At 42.8% G+C, this 20,134-nt stretch overlaps 2 protein-coding genes across 2 annotated transcripts; both read left to right on the top strand.

Annotated features, from left to right (window-relative positions):
• Positions 1-499: 499 nt before the first annotated feature.
• hmx1 (H6 family homeobox 1) lies at positions 500-2,782 on the top strand. Its single transcript, XM_048257069.1, has 2 exons — positions 500-1,131; positions 1,843-2,782. Exons 1-2 carry the CDS (start codon positions 825-827, stop codon positions 2,442-2,444), a joined length of 909 nt encoding a protein of 302 aa, XP_048113026.1. The 5' UTR covers positions 500-824; the 3' UTR covers positions 2,445-2,782.
• Positions 2,783-4,714: 1,932 nt separating this feature from the next.
• Positions 4,715-5,742, top strand: hmx4 (H6 family homeobox 4). Its single transcript, XM_048259538.1, has 2 exons — positions 4,715-5,013; positions 5,098-5,742. Exons 1-2 carry the CDS (start codon positions 4,800-4,802, stop codon positions 5,643-5,645), a joined length of 762 nt encoding a protein of 253 aa, XP_048115495.1. The 5' UTR covers positions 4,715-4,799; the 3' UTR covers positions 5,646-5,742.
• The last annotated feature ends 14,392 nt before the right edge of the window (positions 5,743-20,134 follow it).

The raw sequence follows: 20,134 nt of genomic DNA, 5'->3' as shown, positions 1-20,134 counted from the left end.
TTGGCAAATGTAGGATAATAATACGAATATGTACATCCCTTTTCATGATGCGATATCAGGGCAACTTTATTTTTTTAGATTCCTGGAGACGTTTTTTAAATTGATTTCACGGTTCATTTGTTGAAAATACTATTACGGTTAACATGAGTCCTGAACGTCTAGCGCTAAAATACGACAGAGCTTTCAATGGAAATATTGTATTACGAATAACCAATAATAGAATTTAAAACAAAAATCATATTTTTGTTTTTATTTAGGCGCATGTCGACTCGAGCCACGTGCCATTGAGCTTAGTCGTGTTGGTTTTTCTATGCTTCGTTTTAGAGAACAATGTAGTGATGCAGATACGCGGATAACCAATAGGCGGTGGTGTGTCTTGTTCTCCGAGTGCTCTCTTACGCTCAGACGCAGAGCCCAAGCCTCTATCTGTATTTTGATTTGCTCCCTAATTGACCCAAATAAAGCCCCTCACCGACAATGGCTCCTCCGACCCCGAGGCACTATCAGAGAGGGGAATTCGCGGCGAGCAATTCTCTTTCTTGAGTAATCCCATTTGCTATTGTGGTCGACCAATAGCAGAATGCCATCGGCTTGGTAAGCGTTCGACTTGACTTGCGTTTATTCTTCACGAGCGCACCGCTCCTCCATTGCGCTGCCACCGCAGACGCGTCTGTTGCCACTCTGCAAGGATTTGTGAAGCACCTGAGATGTTTGTACATAACGGCTGTGTATCAGAAAAGGATTTATTGCACATTGCGTAAAACGCGCGAGCTGCTCCGAAACGGATATCCTCAGAGACCGTTTGGGTACATCGAGTGATAAATATGCACGATAAAGCGCCCGATAGCCAAACTTCGCTAACACCAAAGGTCTCTTCATTTTTCATCGAAAATTTACTTGGCTCCAATAAAAATGAAGAATCTTCAAGAAGCCCAACTAAGGATAAAGTAGCCGAAGAGGTTCGACGGGAGTCTGTTCTCCAGGGCAGAGCGGCACAGCATCGTCTGAGTGAAGTGTGCGGTCAAGCGGCGAGGACAGGCTCTACAGTAGAGAGAGGTCCCCCTACTCAGCCCCCCCTAGAATGGTACCGACGTTCACCCTTAAACTTTGATACCCCGGATCGCTCAGAAAGTAAGTACAGTTGCAGTTTTGTTTCTGTGTAATGTGTTATGTTTGTTATGTTAGCGCATTTCAAACTCATGCATGCCTATGGTAGAAACTTTAGCCATTATCACCAAACACTGCAGTGATGCAACATGAATTCGGAGGCTCCAGGTTATATAGCTTTGTATCGAGCGCTTAATTTGAATTACCAGTCATACGACTCACCCAAACATATTATGTGGTGTACCTGTCCTGAGCATCTCCCTGCAAGAGAGACAACTCGGTTGTTTCCCCGCCAGTCTTAGCTAGACTACTAGCAGTACCAAGAGAAGGAGGTGAGCAATGTCATTTCTCTCAAGGAGTAGAGTTGAAAGGCCTGGGTAGATTTGATTTGATGATGTTTCGTAATCCGGCAAAAGGTTTCCTCTGGAAATTTGAGAAAGCACATACACTGGGCTTGGGCCTACTGCCCTATTACGGCACAGACTGCAGGTACTTTGTTGAAGAGGTTTTAACATAAGAGTTCAAATGATTTTCTGATTCAGTCTACCGATATCCCATTATCTCATTAAATAAGGGATCCATCAAAAAACGTATATGACAACTATATGACAACCTATATGCCAACTGTTATACAGTCCATGCCACTGGGGATGCCAATGATTGGTACTTGAGTCTATTCATTAATGCAGTCATTTATGAAATCCTTACAGTGCATTTTTTATTATTATTATTTAGGCCCCAAAGAGGAGAGTTCGGATGAACGCTGCTATTCCGTCCCAAGTGACAGGGATTCACCCCTTGGACCAGAACCAATCTATGGCAGTGACGACTCAGATCGAAAAACAAGGGACTGCCTGACCGATGACAACGAGGATGCTCCCCATGTTTTCGACGAGCCTTCCGACGCAGATACCCCAGACCCAAACTTGGCCCGTAAGAAGAAAACCCGGACAGTTTTCAGCCGCAGTCAGGTCTTCCAACTCGAGTCCACCTTTGACATGAAACGCTACCTTAGCAGCTCGGAACGGGCAGGTCTGGCTGCTTCCCTGCACCTGACCGAAACTCAAGTTAAAATCTGGTTCCAGAATCGTCGGAATAAGTGGAAGAGACAGTTGGCCGCGGACTTAGAGGCAGCGAACATCTCTCACTCGTCCCAGCGAATTGTTCGTGTGCCCATCCTTTACCACGAGAGCACCACGCCACCGTCTGCGCTGAGTTTCAGCGTGCCGCAGGTCTCGCCACCTCTTGTGGGGTTCTCCAGTTCTGTGAACTATCCCCTCACGTCCTTTGCCCAGTCCATGAGCGTACTGAGGTCACAGATGACTGGACTAGTCTAAAATTGTTGTTTAGAGGATCTCCGCGAGGCCCGAACTGTCATTATGGCAATACTGTACCCGAATCGTGCAATAATTCACTTGGCCGCAGAAAACTACATGTTAATGTTTTGTTGCATCCAAAGATTACATTTAACGTGATTATTATACATACATTTTAGTTATAGTCATACTATTTTTAATGTGATTAACGTCTACTGTAGCCTACGTCTGTCTTGACACTACAGATCATATTTTTACGCATGGGATGCAGGCCCTAGCTGTTTGTGCATATTTTAAGATTACACTTTTTTTCAGCAAATATATTTTTATTCTGAAGCACACTTTTCCAACCTTATCACTTTTTCACATGGTGGGTTTTAATAGCGATTAATAAAACTGATCACAATATTTCTGTCTTAAGTTGTGCTTTTTGTTTTTAGTTTTGAAAGCAGTTTACACATGATACGTCCACACAAACAAACAAGCAAACAAACAAACAAACACACACACACACACACACACACACACAGAGAGAGAGAGAGAGAGAGAGAGAGAGAGAGAGTACATCGCACCCTGGTTTCTATTTTAAGTGCATTTGACAAGAAAACTGACGAACAGAACATGGATAACTGTTTAAAAGCATGCGAGGCTATAGAAGAATAACCCTCTCTCACACTCTCCTGGTAACAAACATTTTTGCATAATGAACTGTGCAAGCATCGACAATTCATGTACACTACATAAAAATCAGCTACTGGATAAAATAGCGAGACGAAACAATCGTATATAGGCCTATCCCAGCTCCAACAATGACAACTGTACTTTTGCATGATACCCTGACCTGATCTCCAGAGAACTAATTTTGCCCTAGGTTGCTGCCTATTGTGCTATAAGCATCTTGGCTTACCATTCGCAACATGTAATCATGTGTTTGCCTCATAACCACAGTAGCTATACAAGATTCAATAAAATCATCCGCAAAATATAGGGCTAGAGAAACATGAAATATGATGCCGTCTCAAGCCTAGGTCTAGACCTAGGCGATGCAACCCAGCAGTCAAATACTCTAATAAGAATAGCCCAATTATTACCCTCATTGAGAAAAACTCACATTTTAAGTTGGGTAAATAGAAGCTTAATTGTACCTGAAGAAAGTAGCCTAAAGCAACGATGTCGGAATAATGTTAACTCAAGACTAATAGCCGGTAAGGACGATGCTGTATACAGATTATTTACGCATCTTGGTACCGCATAGACCTACACCTATGATGGAGAAGGAACTAAACTTGATCAGTGGTTTTGTTTCTTTAATTCAATAGAAACTACAAAACACATTTAGATAAACCCGTGCATTTCAATAGCCACAGTAGGCATATAGAATTGAAGCAACGTCCTTCTCCATCTGCATATTCTCATAAACTACCTTATTTTCCAGATCCACTTTGTTGTCACATCATAGACTGCAAATACCCCGTAGCCTTTATATATTACAACAGTTGATAACACATGACTATTAATGGCGATATTTACTGTAGCCTATGTGATCGATACAAAATCTCTTCATTCAAGTGACACGGTAGCAGATCCCGCCACTTCGAAAAAGACTCTTAGGGGTAGCCTACAATGCGTCAAAATGAAATACAGCGCCTTGAGGTCTCACAGAACCTTAGAACAACTACTCATTGCCACAAGGAATGGAAGATCTATTAAGTCCATGTAGTGCATGGAAGCTTGGGAAAAAAACATAGGCCTACATTATTTTTACCAAATCCAAAAATCTAAATCTAAAATAGTATTTTTTATTAGGCCTATTATTATTTTTTAAAAAGATGCAGATTAACGTACAAACAAAAGTATTTGTGATTTTTGGCTCCACGAAGATACACGTATGTCTCTGGTCATACGATGTTTAAAATTATTCGTAATACACAATGATCCAACATATATGTTAGAGAACAACTCATATGTAAGAAGCTAATTATTTTCTTTAACACTGTAAAATGTGGCAGAAATGGGTTATCATGCAAACCAGGGCACCGCCTTCTTGGAAGGACATTATTAAAATTATTAAATAATCCGCAGTTCAGTTACATTTCCTTACGTGGGCCAGATGTATAGTAAACTCACGGTGTAGCCTAACTCCCTCCCCGAAATTCAATTGGTCACCATCTTCATTGACGTGATAATCCCGACCAATGGATAAGGAGCACTTTTCGTTCTTCCGGTTGGAGGAGTAACAGGGGGCCAGACGTGGTTGCAGTGGGAATCTCGGAGAGATGGTGCCTGAAGAACCGAGAGGGAAGAACAGAGCTAGCATATAAAAAAAAACTAAAACTAAGCTAAAACGCACTGGTCTTCTATATCCACTGGATAACTATGAACAAAGAAGACGCACCATGCTGTCGCCCTTCCTCTCTTAAATTCACTATCGACCACATTCTTAACCATAATAGCGTCGGGAACAAGTTTGACAGCTGTCACTCAAAAGTGCAAAGTGAACCAGTGTGCGGCAATGACTTCGCTCCCCGTAGTTTGGACCATGGTGCCCATCGTGCTGAAGATTTTCGGAGCATCACATTCAGTGAGACAGGTACAGGTAAACCCGCCTACATAATACCGCGCACGTTATTATAGCCTATAGCATATATTAAACTTCTCCAAACTGTATTTTTAGGAGAAAACTGCCCAGAGTCTTGTCACACAACTACGGCACCACTAAAGCGGGAGACGGACGCGCTGGAAAGTCTGGACACAAGATGTGAGAATGCGGACAGCTGCGATGACGGCAGCAGCATGCAGCCACATAAGGGGGACAGTAAAAAGAGTAAAGTAATGGCAAAAAAGAAGACACGCACAATTTTTTCCAAGAGACAGATTTTCCAGTTGGAATCTACATTTGACATGAAACGGTATCTGAGCAGCGCAGAGCGGGCATGCCTTGCCAACTCATTGCAGTTAACAGAAACTCAGGTGAAAATTTGGTTCCAGAATCGACGGAATAAATTAAAAAGGCAGATTTCCACAGATCTGGAAGGACCTAATATGGACTTAAGTGATGCCGGAAAAACATTATCGTTACCTACTTTCTACAAAGAAAACCACATACTTGGAAGGTGCTTGATACCAATGCCTTTACCAGTCATGTATCCTGGAGTTAGCGCGCCTTACTTGTGCTTTTCGAACGCTACCAAATATTTCAGCATTTTCGATGGGGACGTATGACCTCCTTGGCGTGGTGTCTGTGTAAATGAGTCGCCCTCTTGATGCCAGGCAGTCAAAAGAGCGCCCAACACACACACACACACACACACACACACACACACACACACACACACACACACACACACACACACAAACACCATTGCTGATAATGGACAGTGGTGGAAGAAGGTCCTTACGAAGCACATGGCTATAATAAATTTGTGTTATTTATTCGTGAACATCAACAGTTTCGATATAACGCTATCCTACCATGTGTTGTTGAAGGCTTTATGCAATCAGTCATCAGTAATCTTTTATTTTATATGGATCATCCTAATTATTTGGTCTTAAACACACATGATAGCCTACTGCATAAATCCCCATTATTATTATTATTATTATTATTATTATTATTATTATTAAGCAGCCAAAGATGGATGATCGTCGCATGTATTTGTATAAGGAATATTGCTTTTCAAATTATTCAGTATTCGATGAATGTAATGGACATTTTTATTTCGGTTATAACGCATGTGTATTACTTAAACTACTTTTAGAGATATCTCGTTTTACATAATTGCGCAATATGGCCGGGTATCCTTATTAAACTTCTTATTTTCACTAGTTTATTTTTCAGCTATATTGCAATTATTGTGTCCTGTGTTACTTTCCTTGCTTGAAGCTTACCACTGCAACATGGTGCTTAGGAAAGAGTTATAGAAATTCGGAAACTTCAAAAAGAGTTCACACGTAAATCTACTTAAAAATTGACTATTGAAAGGAAAATATCCAGCCTTCAACCTGCTTAATTGTGTAATATGCAATCACAAGCTTTATAAAGTAGGCCTATTTTAAATTCAATCTTGAAATCTTAAATTCCTGATAAAATCTTTATCGGTGGACCTGTAATCAGCCAACTTTTCACTGTAGGCTGTTGCCTGCCATGTAAAAACTGATCATAGGCTATCCCCTTTGTATTAAGTCAAAATCGAGAAATGTGGTTAATTTCTGCTTTAACAATTTAATTGCGCTAACATATATTTTATTCTGAGATATAAGCCTATGGCAAACATATTAGATAGAGGCCAAAGACCAACTAAAGGCTAGTAAAGCATGAATCGCATTCAAAACACCTGGAGAGCAAGTCGGCTTTACAGCTAAAATGTTTTGTAAAGTAGGCATATAGGTTCAAATAACCATTAATGTTATTATATCAGGAATACTGGAAAGGAAGAGGATAAGGACACGTTATTTTCATTGTCATTTTAGTTTTGTATTGGGCTTTGTATTTTTCAACTGGTAATATCAGAATTGCCTGAAGTCAACATCCATCCATACATCCAGCCACAAAAAGTAACGATTCGATTTGGAAGTTAAATCTTAACATGTTCCCCAAATGACTACAAGCCTATGGAGCCCTGCTATTTCCACAGCTTAGGCCATAGCTAACTCATCAACCAATCATTAAAAGTAGCATCATGCGATCGATAGCGCATCTGTAGTAGTGTACCCGTCACCCTGGCTCTGTCTTATCAGAGCTGCGCCACGACAACCCATTTGAAATTGGACCTAGTGCTCTTAATTGACCCTAAGTGCACTCACGGCGTAGAGGACTCTGCACGGTTTCGGTTACCCTTCAGTTTGGACAGTTGCAGATGGTTGTGATTCGCGACGTGGTGGCAACATTCGTCACGTTGCTCTCCATATTGCATTTCTCCCATTCATCACAGTTTTCCATTAATGTTTCGGAACCGATAATGGACGAGAGAGGTTAGGGAGATGGGGTGAAGATGGGTGGGGGAGCGGGAGCGGCAGGCTTCTAGACTTCCTGTCTCTGTCGTTGCAGACGCCTCGAAAACACGAACACCTTCCGTCGCCTATGCAGATGCTCACCCATGACATCACCCATTAATTGGCAACGAGCCAATTATTAGAGTGTATCAAACCTGCAAGTTGTTGTTGACTTGTTTGGAAAATAAACATTAAATGAGTGATGGATAACATGCCAATATTTCCAAAATGTAGGCTATGTCTCTCAAATCATTTTGGGGATGTTTTCAATTAGGCCTATGAGAATACAATCTGTGGAATGGTCATTGGAAGACTTAGGAAAAGTGGGAACTAGACTGAATGTAAACACTCAATGTTTTTCTTACCATGGGATAGATACTTCCCTACTTCCACAGTACTGCACAACAGGGCCCACTAGAAATTACTGAATTACATTTTTAGATTTTTAGAAATTATTCACCATTTTAGGCTACTATTAAAGACAGCAGAAGGCAGCCATAAATAATGTGGATGTACTGTCTGAGGTCTGTGTGTGTGTGTGTGTGTGTGTGTGCAGTGATGGGGAAGCTAAGCTACAAGCTACTCTAGCAAAGAAGAAATCCTGCCATTTTTCGTACAGTTCTCCGTTTCTCGAGGTCACCGAGTACTGTCAGTATGCAGCCAGGCAGCTACAGTGCTACACTCTGGGGCATGAACATGGGGGCTCATGAACATGCCCCCAGAGTGTAGCACTGAAACTGTCTGGAAGCTCCAATTGTTGAGTGAGGTAAAACCGTTTTTTATCTATATGAAAAATCGCCGGATTTCTCTTTTAATGGAGTAGCTTCTAGCTTAGCTTGCCAATTACTGTGTGTTTGTTTGTGTGTGTGTGTGTGTGTGTGTGTGTGTGTGTGTGTGTGTGTGTGCATGTGGAGCCATATTGGTTTGTTTGTGTGTGGGTGTTTGAATGTGCAGTGGGGTTGTGTGTCCACATGTCCTCTGTGTGTGTGTGTGTGTGTGTGTGTGTGAGAGTGTGTGTGTGTGCATGCGTACGTGTTGTGGTATGAGAGCGCTCTAGGCATGTTTTGGTGCAGCAGATAGCATCTCCTAAAGTGGCCTCTTGCAGACACCGGGGGGCGTCTCATGTTACACACTCCTCTGCCAGCACTTAGCAGCAGCAGCAGCAGCAGCAGCAGCAGCCAAGCCCAGCTCCCAGCTCCCTCACCTCTCCTGAGCCAGAGACTAGAGACCAGAGACAGGCCTACTGTCTGCAGGCCTGACACAGGACACCAGGACGGGACAGCAGCGCCATCACAACCAAGGGAGGACGGAGATTTATTATGAACAATGTGCAATTGGCCAAGAACACAATACTAGGAGAAGGTATTAGGTGTGTGTGATGGTGTCAGTGTGGAGATGATGAGTGTGTGTGTGTGTGTGTGTGTGTGTGTGTTTTGGCGGGTGGCTATTGGTTATTGGGTCAGAGAAAGAGAAAGGTGGGTGACACGCTGTATTGTATTTTTTGGGCACATCAAACGTGTGTGTGTGTGTGTGTGTGTGTGTGTTCCTTCTGCATGAGTGAAGGAGGCCCCATGGCCCTCTATTAGTTTGACCCTCCTCACCTTTTCAGTCCTGAGAGACAGAGGCCATTGTAGCAGGTGATGTCTCAGCAACTACTGAGAATAGTTTTAACAAAGAAGAAGAAGGGAAGAGGGGGCTTTTATATTGACAAGTGTACAATAAAAGAACAATTACATGAAGATTAATGACAAAAAGTTTTATAACCGACAATAACTTGATATGTATGTAACATATGAAAACCAAGGTGGGTTATAACCAAGAGAAAAAATCCATGTTGTAATTAGATTAGATTAGATTCAACTTCATTGTCATTGTGCAGAGTACAAGTACAAAGACAATGAAATGCAGTAATATGTAGTAACACAATATGTATATTCAGTCTCAGACAGCTTTGACTAGCTGTATTGTAATGTGTTACAATGTTCTTTTATTTCTTTCCCTACAAACAATCTATTGAAAATATTATGTCTAGCAGCATGACACCAGAGGTTTCCTATAACAACCCATGCACTCAACTCAACATTTAATTTCCAAGTGAGCAACTTCACTTACAGTGTAGATTTTATGTCAGAACAGTGCTTGGTAAGTTCATTATTTGTGAAATTATTTGATTTGTGTACAGTTTGTCCGAGCGTGACTCTAGCCTGGTCAGCCAGAGGAATGGTATGGCACTGCCATCAATGAAGTGAGCTTCTGAAAAAAGAGGCTCTGTCTTTCACACAGCAGACAGCCTGAACACCCTTGAAAGAGTTAAACCATTAACCCACTTGAGCTGCAACCATCTGCACAAAGACATTCAAAAAACTTCTTGTCATAGAAAACAAACACTGCCATTACACATCATGTCATAGCGATTAACCAAATGAGCTGTGATGTTCCATTGTCCCCTACAACAGCCATGGCAGCCCCTTCTCACAGAGCTCCCGCATGGACAAGAGTGCTTTCTCCTTAGGAACACATCCATGGGTCCTCTTCCTCAAATGAGCCAATGAGCAGCAATCTGCTCGGTCACAACCTGGGTGATGAGAGTGAAAAGGACATGCGTGGCCTTAGTTGCTGACCCAGGGTCAAGCTCCACATTTCGCTCATAATGACTCATGTTAGGGCTGGGAAAACTGACAGCTCAAATTGAGTGAGCGACCAGACACACTCGCGGAGAACAACGTTTCATTAGCTGTGTCTGACCAGTTGCAAGAGGGGCGTCCATATCGACTCTAAGAACAAAGCAGACTCTGAACGCTGTTGCAAAGCTTCATGTCCTCTCGAGCATTGTGCATGCTTTTCCGCATCACATGGGTGGTGGTTAGTGAGGTGAGTGAAGTTCCCCCTTCACTGTAAAAGTGCTCTGGGTGTCTAGACAGAAAACCCCTATATAAATGCAATGTGTTGCTGTTGTTGTTGTTGTTATTGTTGATGTTATTGTTGTTATCACTGATGTGTAGCTACATGCACATGTGTGTATGCTGGCCACCACTGCAAGATGGCTTTGTTGGAGGGCACATGTGTGTGCGACTGCGATGGTCATGTGTGATGGTCATGGACTCCAGCCTCCAGCCCCCACACAGAGCAGAGCAGGGTGGCAGGGCAGAGCAGGGCAGGCCAGCAGGGCCATGTGGAGGCCCAGTCCTGAGACTGGAGAGGGCCTCTGAGTCTGGCTCCAGGCTGGCGGACGGTGTGCAGGCACTGGGGCTCAGGCGGAGGCTGAGCGGGCCGGGGGTCTGTCTCTGTGTGTGTGTGTGTGTGTGTGTGTGTGTGTGTGGACAGGGTGGACTGGGTGGGGGGTGGGGGTGTTATTTGCCCCTTTTACCCTCAGGGTGAGAGTACTAATGGCTGAGGCATAGGGGCCCAGATGTCATGCAGGACAGCTCCGCTGGTGTGTGTGTGTGTGTGTGTGTGTGTGGGTGGTTGGTGGTGTTTGGATGAATAGATGGCACCCAAAGGTACAGGTTGGGGATGTAGATCAAACAGGCCCACACATCAACCACACTAATCCCATATTAGTGTATGATCATATTTGTGCAGGCACTTCATGAAATATGGACTTCAGAATGTCCACTGGGTCCTTTTCCCAGATTTTACAGACACATCTAAGCTACTCTACTCTACTCTACTCTACTCTATTCTACTCTGCTCAACTTTAGTTTACTCTACTCTACTCTACTCTAGAGTACTCTAATGGCAGGTTCCTGAGTGGGAACCAATTCAGCAAAAAGCAAATAATCAAAGCAACATATGAAAAGCTGAATATTGTTTATGCTTTATGTGTCTCTTTGTTTCTTTGTGTGTGTTTGTGTGTGTGTGTGTGTGTGTGTGTGTGTTAAAGGGTGTATAATGAACAATATGAATCCCACTTTGTTGTGACCGGTACACTGCACAGTTTTGTGGAAGCCAAAAATGTCTGCCATTCCTTTTATTTTCAATGGAAATAATAAAATATGTTGTGAAATATGTATGATGATAACTAGTGAGAAGTGTGCATTCTATTTTCATAATATTAAATTTAATTGATATGATGTAATAATGATATACAATGTGGGTGTGTGTGTGTGTGTGTGTGTGTGTGTGTGTGTTTGTGTGTGTGTGTTTATGTATGTGTGAGTGCATCTGTATGTGTGTGTGTGTATGTGTGTGACTGCATCTGTGTAGGAACACATTTTGGTGTGTGTCTGCATTCGTTGATGCTTTTTGTCTATGAGAGTTGATGCTGGGAAGTCTCTGCATTCCTTCCTTGAGTGTGTATACACACCTTCTCTTGCTCACTGGCGCATATTCCCCACCTAGTTCCCTTGAGATGGGGTTGTAACACGAACTCCATGACACAGCAGATTACAACACAAACAACATCCTATTTGTTAGGAAGTCTGAACCAGAGTGGGGCGCAGGCTCTTTCAGAACCCTCAAAAGAGTGTCAGATGGCGTATTGATCTGCTAATTTAGTAGACTTCTGTGGCTATTGGTAATGCATGGTGCTTAAGGAAATTGAATGGGGGATCAGGGACAGGGTGGATGACCCTTAGAAACCCTGAAGCTGTGAAGGGGAGAGGAAGCGAGGAGGAGGCCATGAAGCAGTGTCTGCACAGACGCTGTGAGGGTGTGGAGACAGAACAGGGGATTTTGGCCTCTCAAGGGTCTGCCACACACACACACACACACACACACACACACACACACACACACACTTATGGCAGAGGGACAGAAACAGAGGGGTGGACGGTTATACTGTATACAGTACAATAAGCTGTAGCATTGCTACCACTGAGAACATTCCTGTGCTGGTGTGGTATCAATATTTATATAGAAAGGGACTGACTGCTGGAATTATTTCAATTTCAATTTCAATTTAATATCACTTATAGAGCGCCAAAACATTGTACATGTCTCATGGTGCTTTACAGAGTGCAGAGTGCCATTATAGCTCATGTTCTCTGTTAGTGAAGATGGCAGAAGCAAACAGAGATAAGGTACACACATGAACCAATGACAGCTACTATGATTTATTTATTTATAGTTGTTGATGCCATACATATCAGAGCAATTCTTTTGAATCTAGCAGTTAATGAGGGAACTAAATGGGTAGTGACACTTCATGTAAATTGTCCTTATAATATACGCAATATAAATTTCCTGGAGACTGGAGTCAAAATATTTAGGATGTGATGATTTTTAAGTGATCACCAAATAAGTTCTGTGAGGGCTTAGTTGAAATGTATGATTTTTTCCCCCTTTTTTTGTTTATCTTAGTTTATCTCTCCCTTTATCTGTCACACCCATGGCTGAGCATATCCAATACCATTTAATTTCCTCTGTCACCCCAGCACCAGACACACACTTGACCTAACACAAACCCCAAACACTTTGCCTGATGCCTAAAGTGCCTACAGGCGTGTGCCCAAATGTGGCAAACCGATTCCAAAGGGCAAAAATCAATGGCACTGCCTCGCAACAGCGAGTGGATATGTGATCCTAATGGACATACGAATATCTGGTAAAAGTCGAGAAAAAATATATACGGAGGCCAATGTGCACTTGAGGAGGAAGAGAGGAAGGGCACGCTGGGGGGGACAGAGGAGGATCAGAAGGATGGGGACGCAGTCCCAGACAGAATAGCTGTGCAACATGGACATATCGACTGGCTGAGACACAACTGAGTGAATACTACACCCTCACACCTTCTCTCTCTCTCTCTCTCTCTCTCTCTCTCACACACACACACACACACACACATACAGAGAGAGAGAGAGAGACAGAGTTATGAATGAAAATACAGGGTTTGTCACAGAGTGAATCTGTGTGTGTGTGTGTGTGTGTGTGTGTGTGTGTGTGTGTGTGTGTGTGTGTGTGTGTGTGTGTGTGTGGAACAACTGCCTAACAGACTTTTCACACTGTCACACAGCTTATGGTCTGTCCATAATGTTAAGTGCTTCTGCTGTGAGCCTTGCTTAGAGCAAAGTACTCTTATGTGTATGTGTCACTTAATATTCATTTCTATACAAACCAAGACGGCAGACTCCGGCTTTACCGTGACTCGAAGAGCTGTAAACTGTGTTGTAAGGCTGCCTGTACAAATCGGCTTGGAGCTCCAGTGGAATTTTGATTTGCAATGAGAATTCTTGGACTAACCGTTGATGTGCCATGAGAAAGGTTGGGAATAGGCCCAGCACTAAACTCTGAGCGTGGTAAACAAAATCAGATATTTCAGGCAGTGAAAGCCCCAGTAAGACCCAAACTAGATTTTGTTCAAATCCACACACCTACAGTATGGCTACTGGAAAATGTAAGGTTCATTTATGAAATGCTATTTTGAAATATTAAAAAACGTTGTTTTAGAATTTTCGAACAAAATGGTTGGTAATTCGCATGTTTACGATATATTATGTAGATTTGAGCTGCAAATAGGATGTGAAAATATAAATAATGACCTGTTACACCTAGTGTAAGTGTGTGTGTGTGTGTGTGTGTGTGTGTGTGTGTGTGTGTGTGTGTGTGTGTGTGTGTGTGTGTGTGTGTGTGTGAATGAGGGAAGAGGGAGGCCCTTGAAGTGGCAATAACGGCCCAGTTAGACAGGCGCCTCTGATGGTCTGTGCACCACTTCATATCAGCATAACTGTTAATCAATTAACGAGCCCCCCACCCCCTCCACACACACACACACACCCAGGTCCCTTTCGTCCGCCCCACACCACAGGCCATGTTAATGTGCCATTAATGATGTTCTAAAAACATATTATTGATTGACCAGGCAGGATGAAGGTAAAGCGATATGTCCACACACATAGCCAAATACAGGCTTCATCGCCCACACACACACACACACACACACACACACACACACACACACACACACACACACACACACCCACGAACACACGCGCACACACACACAAACACACACACACACACACACACACAAACACATGTGCACACGCACACATGCACACACACACACAAACACCTCTGCCCCCACTACTCACTAAGCTTGAGAGTGATGAATTCCTTTGTTTGATATATGATAGCATATTTCCAAATGAAGGTTAGAGTTCATTTTAATACACTTCATTTCATTTTAAACTAGTTAACATTGGGTCCGACATCTCCTACACCACCGAGTAACTATGGGAATGTGTATCTCTGGTTTCACCATCAACATAATGCAAATATGCTGCAACATATGTCATGAGTCTTAATATTGCTGATTCACACAGCAACACTGTGGATCTGACAGCTCAAACTAACACATTCAGTAATATGACATATTCACATTCAGACCAGAGGAATGGGCTGTTTTCACCGAGGACTGGAATAATCATTTGGGAGCTAAGCTCAGTTGCATCTCATGTTGCCTGCTAAATTACAGACATGATGCTTGGACATTGATTGTTATTTGATGCTACAACAGCTTAGCAGTTGTACAGAATGAATTAGGTGGGAGGCCTTTTTGTAGTCAATTTCAATGAAGCACTCACTTACCTTTGTACATAGACATGTACATGCAGACTGTTAATGAATATGAACATTGGCACTTTTGCATACAATGAAGAAACTCAGAGACTTCCCAGCATCAACTCTCATAGAGAAAAAGCATCAACGAATGCAGACACACACCAATATGTGTTCATACACAGATGCAGACACACACACACACACACACACAGATGCACTCACACACACATAAACACACACATGCACATGCACACACACACACACACACACACACACACACACACACACACACACACACACACACACATACACACACACACACACACACACACACACAATCAACATGCATGTTTTTTTTCTCGGAGCAGTGAGATGCCACAGGAGTTTGCACCTCAGCTGAGTGTCGATGCAGAACTGACAGGGAAAGCAAACACAGCAATGTGACCTGAATGCTGCATCTGTGATCTCTGATACGTGACACACACACACATACACACACACACACACACACACACACACACACACACACACACACACACACACACACACACACACTCACACACAATCACACACACACACACACACACACACAGTGGCTCATGCTGATCTCCGGCAAAGGGCATTTTTAAGAATCACACACAGACACACACACACAGCCGGCCTTATAGCTGCAGAGCCACCACAGCAGCATCATGTCCCCTCTGAGCATGCTCTGATCCGAGCAGGTGCACCCTTGAACTGATCTGAAGCCAGTTCTCTCACGGACACACTGCAGATCAAGCATCAACGTCAAACGTAAGACTGCGGTCTCATGAGTATCATCAGTAACACTGGTGTTAGCTATGTCTCCTGTTGTCAGGATGTGTACAGTTTTTATTTAGCTTTTATACGTAATGCTAAATCACTTAATCCTTTGCACTGTGCACTATATGCCAACTGGTTCAACTGTGTGTTGCACAGAGCATGCATGACTAGGCTGTCTAAAAATAGAAATGCTTGTTATAACTTCATTTGAGGAAAAAAAAGCAGAAATAAAAGTCAAATGTGAAAACATCTCCAGACTGCTGTGCCTGTATTATCGAGCCTTCTTCAGAGCATGTGCAGCTAGCGGTGGACGTCTCAGAGAGGATTGCCCAGTGATTGTCCTTCCTCCTCGCCCACATTTTCATTACGCCACACACACTTCTCGCTGTCACTTCACATCAGCGCTGCCGCCTCTCACCCCCGAGCGCCTTCAGCACACACGGCCACGTCGCCACCGGCCACAACCAGGAAAGGCTCTTTTAAGTGCCGCCTAATAGCTGGCAATAATCAGAGAATGGACGCACAGCTTCTGGGTGGCCGGCTGGCAGATCGAGAAATAAATAAATAAGATGAATAAATAAAAGACCTTGAGAACACACACTGAATATAGCGCCATGTTATTGGGGGGTTGTCTGTGACTGTGTGTGTGTGTGTGTGTGTCTGTTTTAAATGTACAGTAAAATGAACATAGATTGCTGGGTGAAATATTTATAGTTGTGAAGAGAAATGGTCAGTTAAATATTCCTTCTCTGAGCACAGGAGGTTTTTAGACAAAGATGGAAAATCACTTGCTCTGGTAACACTCTGTTCTGGTAAGGGTACGCAGACTGTGGACTCAGTGAATGAATTGGAGTTGTTATGTCTGTTTGAAAGGTATATTGTGTGTATGTGTTGAATAAAGTTCCACAACAAATGTGTGCAAATTAGTAGTGTGGTGAGTGAGTGAGTGTTAGTGAGTGAGTGAGTGTGAGTGGTATAAGAGTTGCAGCAGGGAGAAAGCAAATTCATACTAATATGTTTGAGGCAGAGAACTAAAAATGTAATGTGAGATAACTATATTTGGATGGAGGTGTGAGGGTGTGTGTGAGCCCCTCTCTCTCTCTCTCTCTCTCTCTCTCTCCATGTATTTATGTGCACAAGTGCACACAGAGAGAAACATAGTGAGAATGTGTCTGTATTTTGTAAAAAAAATAGTACAACTTTCAGGACGAAAACAACAGAATATATCATTAGGGAAGCAGGAGGCTTTTAGCTATTTATTGGGGGCCAAGCAGCGAAGCTGCGAGGCAACCCACAGTGATTCTACGTTTTCTTATTATTATAACGAAATGCTCATTTGCCATTGAACCATACAGTAAAAAGTTGGGAAATTTGGCACATTGATTTGGTACAGTAATATGATTAATTTCACTAAGTTTCATGTCAAGTGCTCTAGCGCCACCATTGTGTCAAATTTTGCATTACATCTATACGGGTAACGTTTCAACCGTACACATTGAGGTATATTTGGAATACTTGAATGAAGCCAAACTCAACGCACCCCATGATGTCAATTTCCACCATGTTGGACCTTACGCCATATTGAATTTCATCAAAAACACCAAGTTTTCACAGGTCACAAAATGTGTCCGATTTTCACGAAACTTGACGTAGACCATCGTCAAACCATGACTCATAAAGGCATTGCTTTTTGGAGCCATATTCAAAACCTCTCGGCCGTCACAACCAATCAAGTTTGGAAGTGAACAGGAAGTGAAGTAATATCTCAGCAAAGCTTTTACGTATCAAAACCAAACTCAATACATGGGGTCAGGACCCAATAAGGAGGATGCTCAATAAATTTGATGACTTTTCACCTATAGGTGGCGCTATAATAAGCAAAATTACGTTTTGGCCTGTAACGTGTGATGTGTTTGGAATTAAAACTTACTAGTGGTGTCTGTTAATACTGTGGGAGGTCCTAAATCCGACAGATGTGAATTTGTGACGTCAACATCATTGATCCGGCTGCCATATTGGATTTAATCAAAAACCCTTAAAAGTTTTCACAGGTCACAAAGTTTATCCGATTGTCACGAAACTTGACGCAGATGATCGTCATACCATGATTCACAAACGTATTGCTGGACCTATATTCAAAACCCGTTTCCTGTGACGATCAATCATGTTTGCAGGAACAAACAGGAAGTGAAGTGATATCTCAGCAAGGCTTTCACTTATCAAAACCAAACTTGGTGTGTGGACTCACGAGCCAATTAGGAGGACGCCCAAGAAATTTGCTGCGAAGGAACCCATTGAGTTACCGAAAATTGAACCGCTGGGTCGAAAGTTATGAAATTCGGCCCATCCCATGATCACTCTCACCAATTTACAGAACTCTATGCCCAACACTCGCCCCACCAATGGGTCCAATCTGAACTTACATTCACGCTTGTGACTATTGAACGGTGCGTCCGATTATCACAAATCAGGCACCGTCAGAATCCCTGGACCGACCTGAGTTCAATGACCCCTATTACATCACTTTCCGCCATATTGGACCTCCGCCATATTGGATTTAGTCTAAACTCTACAAAAAGTTTCAGCGGTCATAAATTTCATACGATTTTCACAGAACTTGGTGGAGATGACCTTCAGACCAAGTGGCACAAACAATACTTGCCAGATTTTTTAATTTCAAGTTTGTTTACCCATGACAGTCAATCAAATATGGCAATGAAGCCACCAAACAGGAAGTGGACTAACATCTCAGTGATGCTTTGAGTTAACATAGTGAGAATGTGTCTGGAGGAGGAAGCGCTACATGTCATAGGAGGAAGCGCTACATGCACAGAGGGTCGCGTCGCTCCTTTACCATCTATCATCAAGCAACGGAGGATGCTATCCCGAGACTGCAGTCCCGGTGTGGCTCTCCTGTGTGGTCCACTCCTGTAGGCAACTCTGCTCCCCGCAAGAAAGTCTTCCATCAACACCTCATTACCATACGGACTATGCCTGTTACCGCTACTGCTGCTGCTGCTGCTGTTGCTTCTGCTCCCGTCACTGCTGCCACTGATTCCACCTGTGCGCGCTCTGGTGGAGAGGCTAATCTCTGCCGGGTAAATCTCTCTAACTGCGGCCCCTTCCAAGAACGTCATGAACAGGACTCTTCTTTGGTTAAGTTTGCTGTCTTAAATGCTCGCTCTGTTTCCAACAAAGCATTTATTCTGAATGACCGTTTTACGTCCCACCATCTAGACTTTCTGTTTATCACCGAAGTCTTGGCTCTCTGGTGATGACATCATTGCACTTGGTGACCTTTGCCCTGCTCACTGTAGTTTTTTAAACTCACCTAGGGTCTCTGGTCGTGGTGGTGGTCTAATTACAGTGTTTAAGAACAGTTTTAAATGTAGAATTGTACCAACTGATCTGTTTTCTACTTTTGAACTACAGCTGTTTAAGATCAATGCATCTGTACTTTGTGCCTTAGTCTACCGTCCACCAAAAATTAATTGTAATTTCATTCAAGAATTTGCTGAACTTCTATCTTTTATGGCCTCTCGTGCTGATAAGTTATTAATCTTGGGGGACTTTAACATCCACATATGCTGCCCATCTAAACCTTTGGTCAATGAGTTTTTAGGCCTTGTGGACTCTTTTTAACCTTTGTGCAGTCAGTTATGGCCCCAACACATCAGAAGGGTCACACACTAGACCTAGTGTTGTCCTCTGGTTTCTCAGTTTCCACTGTTAAAATAGTTGATACTGGTGTGTCTGACCATTTTATGATTTTATTTGAATCTTCACTGTTTTGTCCCCCCCCTCCACCCCCCTCATCCTACTCCCTTGTCAGAGCTATTAATTCCACCAAAGCCTCACAGTTCACTAATACTTTTATGCTCTCTCTTTCACCTGCTGTCTTAGATTCTCTTTCCACCTGCACCGACACTGAGGATCTACTTACTCTTTTAATACATCTTGCCTTGCCACTCTTTTGATTCTGTAGCTCCTTTAAAACAAAAGCGGTGTAAATCCAATAGGTCAACTACTCCTTGGCTAAATTCCACTACCTGTTCTCAGAAAGGCTTGTAGGAAAGCAGCAAAAAAATGGAAAAAAAGATAAACTACAGGTCTCCTATGATATATTTAGAGATTCTCTTAAGGCTTATCAAATCACTGTCAAAGCAGCAAAGGCAGCTTTCTATGCTGAGCTTATTCACAAAAATGCTCACAGACCAAAAGTGTTGTTTAACACAATTAATAAAATCATAAATCCTCCTACTACAATGTCCTCTCTTCCTGCTACAACAGAAACCTGTGAGATGTTTCTCAACTTCTTTATTGACAAAATTGACAACATAAAGTCTCATATCACACCCTCAATTTCTGATCCTGCTTTGTATCAGTCTGTAGTTTGCCGCCTCCAACAATTCCAA

Source organism: Alosa alosa, chromosome 1 (assembly GCF_017589495.1).
Source record: "Alosa alosa isolate M-15738 ecotype Scorff River chromosome 1, AALO_Geno_1.1, whole genome shotgun sequence".
NCBI classification, from domain to species: domain Eukaryota; kingdom Metazoa; phylum Chordata; class Actinopteri; order Clupeiformes; family Clupeidae; genus Alosa; species Alosa alosa.
The sequence above is the reverse complement of the archived record's forward strand: the minus strand, read 5'-3'. Positions and strand labels throughout refer to the sequence as shown.

What these genes read in the sequence shown, in the direction of transcription:
- hmx1 (XM_048257069.1), top strand. Translation starts at nt 825, where the DNA reads ATGCACGATAAAGCGCCCGATAGCCAAACTTCGCTAACACCAAAGGTC. An exon ending in TACCCCGGATCGCTCAGAAA is followed by an intron (nt 1,132 to 1,842) that starts GTAAGTACAGTT and finishes ATTATTATTTAG; the next exon opens with GCCCCAAAGAGGAGAGTTCG.
- hmx4 (XM_048259538.1), top strand. Translation starts at nt 4,800, where the DNA reads ATGAACAAAGAAGACGCACCATGCTGTCGCCCTTCCTCTCTTAAATTC. An exon ending in CATCACATTCAGTGAGACAG is followed by an intron (nt 5,014 to 5,097) that starts GTACAGGTAAAC and finishes CTGTATTTTTAG; the next exon opens with GAGAAAACTGCCCAGAGTCT.